The 13747-nt window shown below is 46.7% G+C and overlaps 1 protein-coding gene across 2 annotated transcripts in view; it reads right to left on the minus strand.

Annotated features, from left to right (window-relative positions):
* The window catches only part of MICU2 (mitochondrial calcium uptake 2), a 505490-nt gene that overhangs the window by 50880 nt on the left and 440863 nt on the right, over positions 1 to 13747 (minus strand). For both annotated transcript variants that reach the window (XM_030200306.1, XM_030200305.1), the window contains exon 8: positions 5202 to 5299. In XM_030200306.1, coding sequence (XP_030056166.1) covers positions 5202 to 5299 — 98 coding nt within the window. The remainder of the gene's footprint in view (positions 1 to 5201; positions 5300 to 13747) is intronic.

A 13747-nucleotide genomic window follows, 5' to 3' on the forward strand; every position in this document is an offset into this window, starting at 1 on the left:
ACAGGCCACTGGAGACTTTAGCAAGAGCCGTTTCAGTTGAATGCAGAGGGCAAAAGCCAGACTGAAGTGGATCGAGAATAGCTTGAGAAGAAAGAAAGTCAAGACAATGGAAGTGAACAGTGTGCGTTCAAGTATCTTGGATAGGAAAGGGAGGAGGGACATGGGGTGATTAGTTGGAAGGCAGGTAGGTCCAATGAAGGTTTTTTCAGGAGTGGTGCAACTTTGGTATGTTTGAAGGCATCAGGAACAGTTGCAGTGGAAAGTGAAAGATTGAGTATATGACAGATAGAAGGGCAGACACTAGGAGAGCATACGATCAGAAGGAATAAGGGATAAGATGGGAATAATATCAGAGAAACAGGTAGTTAGTTTTGAGGAGGAAAGAAAATGTGCAGTTTTCTCTTCAGTGGTTTCAGAAATGGAAGAAAAGGAGGCAGGGGTTGAAGGAGGGTTGAAAGAATGAACTGAGGGAAGGAGAGGTGGAGGTGACTTGGTTGAGAATTTCAAGGTTAATCTTGTGAACCTTATGAAAGTACTCAGCCAGAGTCAGCAAGAATTTGAAATGCATGAAGTCAGCATGGGCATGGGATTTCATCCACAGGCGTTTGGAAGATCGGGCACAGGAACGCAGGTAGCGGATTCTAGAGGTCAGCCAAGGCTGGGGTTTGGTACGTCTTACAGAACAGGACATGGGAGGATTTAGAGTGTCCAGAGCAGAGGAGAGAATATTACAGGAAGAGACAGCCTCATTGACAGACTTGGATAACATAGTAATTGCGAAGAGGTTCCCTAGCGGACAGAGTAGAAGAGTCAATAGCTTGAAGATTCCTAAATATATTGGTGGAGATTGGATGGGACTGGGGGTAGGGGACAGTGTTTAAGTGTGAAAATTATCAGATGATGGTCAGTGAGAGGAATAGCTGAGGCAGAGAAACTGGAGAGTAAGCAGCTGGAGAAGAAGACAAGATCAAGACAGTGGCCATTCTGGTGAATAGGGGTAGTGGAGCACAGTTCAAGACTGAAAGAGGATGCTAAAGCGAGAAACTGAGAAGCATAAGAGTCAGAGGGATCATTAGCATGAATGTTAAAATCCCTAAGAATGAGGGAAGGAGATGAAGGTTCAAGAAAGAAGGAAAGCCAGGAGTCAGTCAGTGAGAAAGGAACTTACCATGGGGTTGATAAATGACTACTACTTGAAGAGATAGAGGAGTGAATAGACAGGTGGAGTGGACTTCAAAAGAAGAAAAGCAGTGAAACTGAGGTGGAAGAAGAGGTTAAAAATCTACAAGAGGGTGACAGTAGTAGCCCGATACCACCTCCGCAGCCAACCGGGCAAGGAGTATGGGAGAAAAGGTAACCTCCATGACACAGGGCCGCGGCTGAAACATTTTCAGAGCAAAGCCAAATCTCAGTTAGGGTAAGCAGATGGAGAGTATGAGAGATAAAGGATGTAGGAAAGTTTGTTGCAAAGTGGGCATGCCACAGAGCACATGAGAAAGGCAGAGAAGATGGGGAGAGGCGAGGAACAGAAATTAGATTGGAGAAATCACAGTGTGACCTGCACGAATAGGAAGAGAGCTGATGTGGAGGATCAGGAATGGGATTGATATCCCAGTGGAGAGCAGAAGGAGCAAGAGAGTACAAAGAAGAGTAGGAGAGGCATGATGACAGCGACGAAGGCGAGATGTACTCAAAGAATAGAGATGGCTGAATGAAAGAAAGGAAATGTTGAAGGTTTAGAGCTGAGAAGAAGGGAGAAGGCAAAAGGGATGGTGAGATGATGAAAGCAGAAGGTAGGCAATGTGTTCCTGTAGTATACAGTGGTTTCAGATGGAGAAAGAGATTGGGAAGGGACAGTACCCAAGAAAAGAAACTGTAATGGAGCCATAAGAAATAGCAGAGAGAAAATACAAAGTGTATAGGGAAAAGGTTTCACTGGAGTGAAGGCCCTGGACAGATGGGGGTGGACCTGGGAGTCACCCCGGAGAAGGCTTTGAGGATATGCAGATGGGCTGCAAGTCCTCCACAGCACCTGTAAGGCAGCTAGTGGAAGTGCTAGTCACCTGGAGTGAAGGACCGGGATGAATCGGAGTGGACCTGGGAGTCACCCCAGAAAAGGCTGTGAGGATATGCAGATGGGCTGCAAGTCCTCCATAGCACCTGGAAGGCAGCTTGCAAGTCCTCCATAGCACTGGAAGACAGCTGGTGGAAGCACTAGGCGCCTGCAGCGAAGGCCCTAAGTGAATTGGGGTGGACTTGGGAGTCTCCCCAGAGAAGGATGTGAGGATATGCAGGTGGACTGCAAGTCCTACACAGCACCTGGGCCTGCTATGTCTTGAAGGGGCTAGTACATTTTTCTCTCCCCAGTGGCTCACAATCTAAGTTTTGTACCTGGTGTAATGGAGGGTTCTTAGCCCCCTAAACTAACCATGATTCAACTCCTCCAAATTAAATTAAACCCCCTCGCTTCCAATTCTGAACTCCACCCTGCCAAATATGATAGACGAAGTCATGGTGGAGACTAGCTAGTGCCAATAATACCCCCCTCACACACATAGCACCTCCCTCATGGCTAGTGGGGAGAGGGGGGGAGATGGTTTTGTCATTGGGAGGTTCAGGGGAGAGGAGTTTGGCTTGTTATGTCATGGGGGGGGGGGGGGGGAGAGGAGATATGTATCTGCTACTGGCCTATTTAAGAGGCTTCCTGGGAGCATCAGGTCAAAATGTTAATGGCCCAATGCTCTTTGGGAAGAGGGATAACAGCAGCTCAAAGTTGGTGATAACTTTCCATGAATGATACTGCTGGCAAAGACAAATGTAAGCTGCATTATTCAATTGACATAATAATTAGGTATTTTGCATATATTTGCTTGCTTTGCATTTTGTTATCATTTAGTTCATATTGTGGTAAACTAACATGTGGCAAAGGCCAAATAACATGAGTTTGCTATTTAACATGCATTAAAGAGAAAAAATTGTAAGTTATTCCCTTAATGCATATTAGTAATTATCCATCTGTATCTATAGATGAAAAGGCACTTTGTAGCAGGGGCGTAGCCAGACCTCGCAGTGGGAGGGGGCCAGAGCCTGAGGTGGGGGGGGGCACATTTTAGTCTGCCGCCCTGCTGCTTCGCCTCCTCCTCCAACGCCTCGCCTCCCCCCACCACACCCCACAGCAGCAAATACCTTTGCTGGTGGTGGTGATGGGGGGGTCCCCAACCCCCACCAGCTGAAGCCTTCTTCAGCACCGGTCTCCGGCGCCGCTGCGTTTGCTGCCCTACTCCTTCTTCCTCCTGACGTCCTGTGCATGCTCCTTTAAGTGAAACTGAGCATGCTCAGTTTCACTTAAAGGAATATGAGGGACATCAGGAGGAAGAAAAAGCACAGGGCAGGGAACGCAGCGCACTGGAGACCGGTGCTGAAGAAGGCCTCCGGCTGGTGCGGGTTTGGGACCCCTATCAGCAAAACCAGGGGCCTTGATGAAATTTGGCGGGGGGGGGGGGGGGGGCCCAAGCCCCACCTAGCTACGCCACTGCTTTGTAATATACTATTTGTAGTAGGGCCACATTTCAATTAAAATTTTTAATCATGATTAATTGCACAATTAATGGTATTTTATTTATTTCCCACTGCATCTCCTTGTGGCTCGGGGCAAGTCATTTAACTATCCATTGCCCCAGTACAAAATAAGTACCTGTTAAACCACTTTGACTGTAACTACAGAAAGATGGTATATCAAATCCCATCCTCCTTCCCTAAAGGACTGAATCTCCCTCCTTCCCACCCCCAGATCCAATATCTCTCCCTTTCTCAACCTTCCCTCCCTCTCCTCTTCCTTCAGGTCCATTATTTCTCTTTCTTTCCGGGGTCCATTATTTCTCTCTCTCCCCCCCTCCCCCCCCCCATGAGCAGCAACAAGCTCTTCTTGTGGCTTCTGGAGCTCACTGCCTTGGTCATAGCTTCCATCGGTGAGCCCTCCAGTTCTGCTTGCGGTTCTGTAGCTCACACTTCTTCCCCCACCCAGGGTTCAGCATCTGCCCCTACTCTCAATACCCCCACTAGTCTTATCTTAAAAGTGGTCTTCTGCTGGTCCTGGGCATGGCAGTATTGCACATATGCTGCCTGTGGCCTATGCTAAAACCTCTGGCTTGGTCTGCCTCCACTAACATCACGTCTTGTTTCTGCCTGGGTAGGACAGGTCAGAGGGAAAGCATCAGACCAGACAGCATATGTGCAATGCTGCTGCTTGCGAGGATCCACAGAAGACCATAATAGCAGCTATACTGGGTGAGACCAATGGTCCATTTAGCCCAGTATCCTGCTTCCAACAGTGACCAATCCAGGTCACAAGTACCTGGCAGAAACCCAATTAGTAGCAATGTTTCATACTGCCAATCCCCATTTCAATAACAGACTATGGACTTTTCCTCCAGGAACTTGTCCAGACCTTTTTTAAACCCAGATATGTTAACCACCATTACCACATCCTCTGGCAACAAGTTCCAGAACTTAACTATTCTTTGAGTGAAGAAATATTTCCTCCTATTTGAGTTACAAATATTTCCATGTAATTCCATTGAGTGTCCCCTGGTCTTTGTACTTTTTGAAAGAGTAAAAAATCAATTCACTTTTACCCGTTCTACATCACTCAGGATTTTATAGACCTCAATCATATCCCCCTCAGCCGTCTCTTTTCCAGTTGGATGCTGGCTAGTGCCAATAATATTTAATTACTCTAAAAAATACTTGTGTGTCCTTTTATGGCAAACCAAGGATGCTATTGTGGATATTTTGCATAACAAGGGACTGGTATTTCCTTGTTCACCACTTGAAGCAGCATGGGCAAAATACCACCTTTTTGTACAAACTAGAGCTACTGTACAGTCTCGCTTATTTGACCATCCATCATATCTGACAACAACTGGTGATGTCATGCGGCTTCTCTTTTTGTTTTCTGAACCCGGGACCCTACTTTTACCACAGTTGTGAGCCTGAACCCTGCTTTCACGGCTTTTGTTTCTGCATTGTTTGAGGAGTTACCATTGTTTTCCGTATTATCCGACAACAGGTCCCGTTTAGGTTGAATAAACGAGACTTTATTGTACTGAATGATTAATACATTGGATGTTATTATTATTATTACATTTATATCCCACATTTTCCCACTGATTGCAGGCTCAAAGTGGCTTACAATACACTACCTGTGAAACTCAGAATACTGCAGCTTGTGTTGACCTCCCCTTCCAAAGAAATGAGCAAGCAGGGTTGTATTAATATCTGAACCATCCAAAGTTGACTCCTGTAAGGCAAAATAATATGCTAAAGCAATGGGCATTTGTATATTACACACTGGCTCAACCTCCAAATTCAGTACAGAAATATTTTCCATGTAAAAAATGGTGACAGGTTTATTAAAAAAAAGAGAAAACTAAAGATTTCACATTTCAAGCAAATCCCACGAACACCCCTCTGTCTTCCAATAACATTTAATTCTGCTTATTGGAGGTATGATCTGCTGTGCAGTGCTTAACAATGATTCTTTCAGTTTAGAATTGTGAAACATTATTTTGCTCTTGGACAATAAATGTTGCTTATTTTTGATGACATGGAAACCCAATGTAATTTTACTCATCTACTTTGACATGTATGATCTCTGGAAATATCTATCATTATGTAATATTCTTATGACAAAGCAAGCATTGCTTATTAATAGTGATAATAAGTATGCTTCTGCTTGTACTGAAAGCCTTATCTACAAATTCACTTAATGATTCAAGAATCTGCTCTATGTATTAAAGATCTGCAGCTATCTAGAGATAGCATTTTCCAGTTGAGCTCATTTTAGAAGAATTGTTTCTAATTTTGACATACACCATATGCAAAGAACAAGCATCTTAACAGTATATGTTCCAAATAATTACTTATAATTAGATTAGCTGCAGGCAATCTTAGGACAGAAAGACCACATACAGCTGTAGCTGGATATAAAGTTTTCTTTTCATGTCTGTTTCAGGAACATTGATTCCAAGTTCAGTTTTGCAGCGCAGCACTGGTTAAAGATTTAACCTTATTGTGGTTTGTTGTAGCAAAATGTGTTTATGCTTTCAAAGGTCATTTGCTACCAGTGTTTCTGTCTTTTAACATACCACACATTTCAGCTTCTGAAACCCCTGCCTTACTCTATGTATTATCTACCATTGGGCGCACTATTGGGCCATAGACAAGTTGTCTTTTATTGTTATTAAAGCGCATGTGCTGCAACTTGAATCAGCTGCTAATGTTTAAACAAAGTACAAGGTTTTAAAATAGCAGACTAAGGTCTTTTCATATATTGTACCTCTTTCTAAAGCCGGATTTTCATGTATACCTCAGTAGTGTCTAATTATTATTGCTCCCTTTCTTGGAGAAAAACAAAATCAGCTTTGTATAGTTGACAATCATATACTGAATGATTATAAGTACAAAAAAAGTTGAAAATTAGAAAGAAATTGGCGCAAATCTCCTTCAAAGGAAAATAAGTTGCTATGGAGAATAGCCAATAAGGAATATAAGACAAAGCTAAAACTAAAATGGAAAGATTACTACTCAAAACTGATTATAGGACATCCTGTAGATTTCTAAGATGATCTTTAATATTCTTCATAGTCTTACCAATACTGAAACATGTACTACATTAACAGTAGATAATAAACCTTCAGCTATCCAGTTGGCAAAATATTTTAGAGATAAGATCAGCACAATAAGAAATCTTTTTGATAACAGCTATCCAATACAAGACTTCTCGGTTTCTGAAATGAACTTTTCCCCAGTGGATAAAATATGGAAAGACTTTTCTGCTGTATCTTGGGATACAGTAGAGACTTGTTTTCAAAATATATAACAAACTTTTGCAGCTTAGATTTTTGTCTACCATATATGAAATTGGCATCTAGCAAATGTAAATTGTTATTGTTTGAATGGCTACAATCTTCCTTAGATCTTAGGATTTTTCCTTCCCCTATGGGTGAAATTATTATCACTCCCATTATTAAGGATATTAAGGAGCCTAGTTATTTGATGACTAACTATAGACCAGTTGCTTCTATTCCTTTGCTTTGTAAATTTATGGCGGGAGTAGTGGAATTGCAGCATACTGACTACATCACAATGTACTGCATTATTCTCAGTTAGGGTTTAGGTCAAACTGTAGCACTGAGATAGTTATTGGCTCTCTTTTTGACAACATCCAAAGACTTCTCTCTGAAGGCAAAAAAGCTCTGCTGCTGCAGTTTGACCTTTTCCAGTGCATTTGATCTGGTTGACCACGACATCCTTTTGCAGATACCTGATAGAATAGGAATTGAAGGAAATGTATACAGCTGGTTCTCTGGATTCTTAAAAGACTGTTCCTATAGAGTTAAGCTGGAAGGAAAAACTTTCAAACAAATGGAAGAAAACAAGTGGTGTTCCTTAGGGATCCCCACTTTCCCCCATACTTTTTAATATCCAGTGCAATTTTTCTAGCAAAAAAGGTGCCGGTACTTAAATGCCAGACCACCCTTCAGGGATGGGGTGATCACTGAGGGACTCACTCCACAATAGCCAGGCCCCCTGCAACCAGTCACAGAATCTATGACAATTGGCAGAATTGAGCTCTTTCATTAAAACTTGTGGTTCATGGGTCAATTTTAGAAGACACTGGAAAAGGTGCCGGTACTCAGTACCCCCGAGTACCCCCTCAAAAAAAGCCCTGTTAATATCTACATATATTCCCTGGGTTTTGTCCTGGATAAGATTGGTGTCTGTATAACTATACAGATGACATAACAATTATGGTATCTATAATCTCTTCAGTTTCTTCTCAATCTGACTTGCTTCACAATATTTTAAATACCTTGGATTCTTGGATGAAACAACATAAGTTAAAATTGAATTCAGATAAAACTAAATTTCTGTTAGTTAGTCACTCTAGAGAAGAAACTGAAACCTCTGTGATGATCAATCAGAATTTATACAATTTTTCTTCTTCTATACGAATTCTGGGAATTCAGCTGGATAATATGTTGTCATTAGATTCGCAGATTCTAAACTAATACAAAGATAATTTTTGATGATGCGAAATTTACGACATGGAAGAAAATATTTTAATCAAAAACACTTTAAACTTATAGTATAATCTATGATTTTGAGCTCCTTAGATTACTGTAACATCATTTATTTAGGAGCATCAGCGCATGACAGAGGAGCACAGCGTTGCATTGCATATCTCTGTTAGCAGTTTATGTGCCGCTTTTCATCTGACCAACAAGGCTTTCTTTGCATCAGATAATACTAGACCCCTGATGCAGGCCTTTATGCCGAAACACGCCACGTGTCGGGTCATTTGTGCAGATTTGAATAAAGACCTTGTTCAGGAAGACACTCATTGTGAGAGGACTTTGTTTTGGATCCACTCGGATAATGCCACCAGCCACTTCTATATCCAAATATTCAGAGCAAATAGCCAGACACCAGCAGGTGCTGAATGTTTTGGAATATCTATAAATACCATGGCTGGTGTTTAAAAGAGTTTAAAAATTGATTAAAAAAATTTACAGTGGCATGTCAGTTTGTATGCATAGAAATTGTATAATATAAAAATAAGACATGCCTTTCAGAGCAGTATTTAGCAGTGAAACAGCACTATTTTATTATACACAGCTACTATAATGATGAACTTGATAATACAGACCAAATAAAAAGCGAATGCTACATACCTGCAGAAGGTATTCTCCGAGGACAGCAGGCTGATTGTTCTCACTGATGGGTGACGTCCACGGCAGCCCCTCCAATCGGAATCTTCACTAGCAAAAGCCTTTGCTAGCCCTCGCACGCCGATGCGCACCGCGCATGCGCGGGCCGTCTTCCCGCCCGAAACCGGCTCGGCCGGCCAGTCTCATATGTAGCAAGACAAAGAGAAGGGAAGACACAACTCCAAAAGGGGAGGCGGGCGGGTTTGTGAGAACAATCAGCCTGCTGTCCTCGGAGAATACCTTCTACAGGTATGTAGCATTCGCTTTCTCCGAGGACAAGCAGGCTGCTTGTTCTCACTGATGGGGTATCCCTAGCCCCCAGGCTCACTCAAAACAACAAACATGGTCAATTGGGCCTCGCAACGGCGAGGACATAACTGAGATTGACCTAACAACTTTATCCAACTAACTGAGAGTGCAGCCTGGAACAGAATAAACATGGGCCTAGGGGGGTGGAGTTGGATTCTAAACCCCGAACAGATTCTGAAGCACTGACTGCCCGAACCGACTGTCGCGCCGGGTATCCTGCTGCAGGCAGTAATGAGATGTGAATGTGTGGACAGATGACCACGTCGCAGCTTTGCAGATCTCTTCAATAGTGGCTGACTTCAAATGGGCTACCGACGCTGCCATGGCTCTAACATTATGAGCCGTGACATGACCCTCAAGAGCCAGCCCAGCCTGGGCGTAAGTGAAGGAAATGCAATTTGCTAGCCAATTGGATATGGTGCGTTTCCCCACAGCCACTCCCCTCCTGTTGGGATCAAAAGAAACAAACAATTGGGCGGACTGTCTGTTGGGCTGTGTCCGCTCCAGGTAGAAGGCCAATGCTCTCTTGCAGTCCAATGTGTGCAGCTGACGTTCAGCAGGGCAGGAATGAGGACAGGGAAAGAATGTTGGCAAGACAATTGACTGGTTCAGATGGAACTCCGACACAACCTTTGGCAAGAACTTAGGGTGAGTGCGGAGGACTACTCTGTTGTGATGAAATTTTGTGTAAGGGGCCTGGGCTACCAGGGCCTGAAGCTCACTGACTCTACGAGCTGAAGTAACTGCCACCAAGAAAATGACCTTCCAGGTCAAGTACTTCAGATGGCAGGAGTTCAGTGGCTCAAAAGGAGGTTTCATCAGCTGGGTGAGAACGACATTGAGATCCCATGACACTGTAGGAGGCTTGACAGGGGGCTTTGACAAAAGCAAACCTCTCATGAAGCGAACAACTAAAGGCTGTCCTGAGATCGGCTTACCTTCCACACGGTAATGGTATGCACTGATTGCGCTAAGGTGAACCCTTACAGAGTTGGTCTTGAGACCAGACTCAGACAAGTGCAGAAGGTATTCAAGCAGGGTCTGTGTAGGACAAGAGCGAGGATCTAGGGCCTTGCTGTCACACCAGACGACAAACCTCCTCCATAGAAAGAAGTAACTCCTCTTAGTGGAATCTTTCCTGGAATCAAGCAAGATGCGGGAGACACCCTCTGACAGACCCAAAGAGGCAAAGTCTACGCTCTCAACATCCAGGCCGTGAGAGCCAGAGACCGGAGGTTGGGATGCAAAAGCGTCCCTTCGTCCTGTGTGATGAGGGTCGGAAAACACTCCAATCTCCACGGTTCTGCGGAGGACAACTCCAGAAGAAGAGGGAACCAGATCTGACGCGGCCAAAAGGGAGCAATCAGAATCACGGTGCCTCGGTCTTGCTTGAGTTTCAACAAAGTCTTCCCCACCAGAGGTATGGGAGGATAAGCATACAGCAGGCCTTCCCCCCAGTCCAGGAGGAAGGCATCCGATGCCAGTCTGCCGTGGGCCTGAAGCCTGGAACAGAACTGAGGGACTTTGTGGTTGGCTCGAGATGCGAAGAGATCTACCAAGGGGGTGCCCCACACCTGGAAGATCTGTCGCACTACAAGGGAATTGAGCGACCACTCGTGAGGTTGCATAATCCTGCTCAACCTGTCGGCCAGACTGTTGTTTACGCCTGCCAGATATGTGGCTTGGAGCACCATGCCGTGACGGCAAGCCCAGAGCCACATGCTGACGGCTTCCTGACACAGGGGGCGAGATCCGGTGCCCCCCTGCTTGTTGATGTAATACATGGCAACCTGGTTGTCTGTCTGAATTTGGATAATTTGGTGGGACAGCCGATCTCTGAAAGCCTTCAGAGCGTTCCAGACCGCTCGTAACTCCAGGAGATTGATCTGCAGATCGAGTTCCTGGAGGGACCAGCTTACTTGGGTGTGAAGCCCATCGACATGAGCTCCGCACCCCAGGAGAGACGCATCCATAGTCAGCACTTTTTGTGGCTGAGGAATTTGGAAAGGACATCCCAGAGTCAAATTGGACCAAATCGTCCACCAATACAGGGATTTGAGAAAACTCGTGGACAGGTGGATCACGTCTTCTAGATCCCCAGCAGCCTGAAACCACTGGGAAGCCAGGGTCCATTGAGCAGATCTCATGTGAAGGCGGGCCATGGGAGTCACATGAACTGTGGAGGCCATGTGGCCCAGCAATCTCAACATCTGCCGAGCTGTGATCTGCTGGGACGCTCGCACCCGCGAGACGAGGGACAAGTTGTTGGCTCTCGCCTCTGGGAGATAGGCCCGAGCTGTCCGAGAATCCAGCAGAGCTCCTATGAATTCGAGTTTCTGCACTGGGAGAAGATGGGACTTTGGATAATTTATCACAAACCCCAGTAGCTCCAGGAGGCGAATAGTCATCTGCATGGACTGTAGAGCTCCTGCCTCGGATGTGTTCTTCACCAGCCAATCGTCGAGATGGGAACACGTGTACCCCCAAGCCTGCGAAGTGCCGCCGCTACTACAGCCAAGCACTTCGTGAACACTCTGGGCGCAGAGGCGAGCCCAAAGGGTAGCACACAGTACTGGAAGTGACGTGTGCCCAGCTGAAATCGCAGATACTGTCTGTGAGCTGGCAGTATCGGGATGTGTGTGTAGGAGTCCTTCAAGTCCAGAGAGCATAGCCAATTGTTTTTCTGAATCATGGGGAGAAGGGTGCCCAGGGAAAGCATCCTGAACTTTTCTTTGACCAGATATTTGTTCAGGGCCCTTAGGTCTAGGATGGGACGCATCCCCCCTGTTTTCTTTTCCACAAGGAAGTACCTGGAATAGAATCCCAGCCCTTCCTGCCCGGATGGCACGGGCTCAACCGCATTGGCGCTGAGAAGGGCGGAGAGTTCCTCTGCAAGTACCTGCTTGTGTTGGAAGCTGTAAGACTGAGCTCCCGGTGGACAATTTGGAGGTTTTGAGGCCAAATTGAGGGTGTATCCTTGCCGGACTATTTGAAGAACCCACTGATCGGAGGTTATGAGAGGCCACCTTTGGTGAAAAACTTTCAACCTCCCTCCGACTGGCAGGTCGCCCGGCACTGACACTTGGATGTCGGCTATGCTCTGCTGGAGCCAGTCAAAAGCTCGTCCTTTGCTTTTGCTGGGGAGCCGAGGGGCCTTGTTGAGGCGCACGCTGCTGACGAGAGCGCGTGCGCTGGGGCTTAGCCTGGGCCGCAGGCTGTCGAGAAAGAGGATTGTACCTACGCTTACCAGAAGAGTAGGGAACAGTCTTCCTTCCCCCAAAAAATCGTCTACCTGTAGAGGTAGAAGCTGAAGGCTGCCGGCGGGAGAACTTGTCGAAAGCGGTATCCCGCTGGTGGAGCTGCTCTACCACCTGCTCGACTTTCTCTCCAAAAATGTTATCCGCACGGCGAGTCCGCAATCCGCTGCTGGATCCTATTCTCCAGGTCGGAGGCACGCAGCCATGAGAGTCAGCGCATCACCACACCTTGAGCAGCGGCCCTGGACGCAACATCAAAGGTGTCATACACCCCTCTGGCCAGGAATTTTCTGCACGCCTTCAGCTGCCTGACCACCTCCTGAAATGGCTTGGCTTGCTCAGGGGGGAGCTTGTCCACCAAGCCCGCCAACTGCCGCACATTGTTCCGCATGTGGATGCTCGTGTAGAGCTGGTAGGACTGAATCTTGGCCACGAGCATTGAAGAATGGTAGGCCTTCCTCCCAAAGGAGTCTAAGGTTTTAGAGTCCTTGCCCGGGGGCGCCGAAGCATGCTCCCTAGAACTCTTAGCCTTCTTTAGGGCCAAATCCACAACTCCAGAGTCATGAGGCAACTGAGTGCGCATCAGCTCTGGGTCCCCATGGATCGGGTACTGGGACTCGATCTTCTTGGGAATGTGGGGATTACTTAGTGGCTTGGTCCAGTTCGCCAGCAATGTCTTTTTTAGGACATGATGCGTGGGTACTGTGGACGCTTCCTTAGGTGGAGAAGGATAGTCCAGGAGCTCAAACATTTCAGCCCTGGGCTCGTCCTCCACAACCACCGGGAAGGGGATGGCCGTAGACATCTCCCGGACAAAGGCCGCAAAAGACAGACTCTCGGGAGGAGAAAGCTGCCTTTCAGGGGAGGGAGTGGGATCAGAAGGAAGACCCTCAGACTCCTCGTCAGAGAAATATCTGATGTCCTCCTCCTCTTCCCACGAGGCCTCACCTTCGGTATCAGACACAAGTTCACGGACCTGTGTCTGAAGCCGTGCCCGGCTCGACTCCGTGGAACCACGGCCACGGTGGGAGCGTCGAGAGGTAGACTCCCTCGCCTGTACCGGCGAAGCTCCCTCCGCTGACGTCGTCGGGGAACCTTCCTGGGAGGCGACCGCAGTTGGTACCGCACGCGGCACCGATGTCGGAGACCTCACCCCGGGCAAGGGGCCAGCCGGCGCCTCACTCGACGGTACCGGTGGCGCAAGCACCCCCGGTACCGGAGGGGAAGGGCGCAACAGCTCTCCCAGAATCTCTGGGAGAACAGCCCAGAGACTCTCATGCAGAGCGGCTGTGGAGAAAGACGTGGAAGCCGATGCAGGTGTCGATGTCAGAGTCTGTTCCGGGCGTGGAGGCTGTTCCGGGCTGTCCATAGTGGAGCGCATCGACACCTCTTGAACAGAGGGTGAGCGGT

Source organism: Microcaecilia unicolor, chromosome 4, assembly GCF_901765095.1.
Source record: "Microcaecilia unicolor chromosome 4, aMicUni1.1, whole genome shotgun sequence".
NCBI lineage: Eukaryota > Metazoa > Chordata > Amphibia > Gymnophiona > Siphonopidae > Microcaecilia > Microcaecilia unicolor.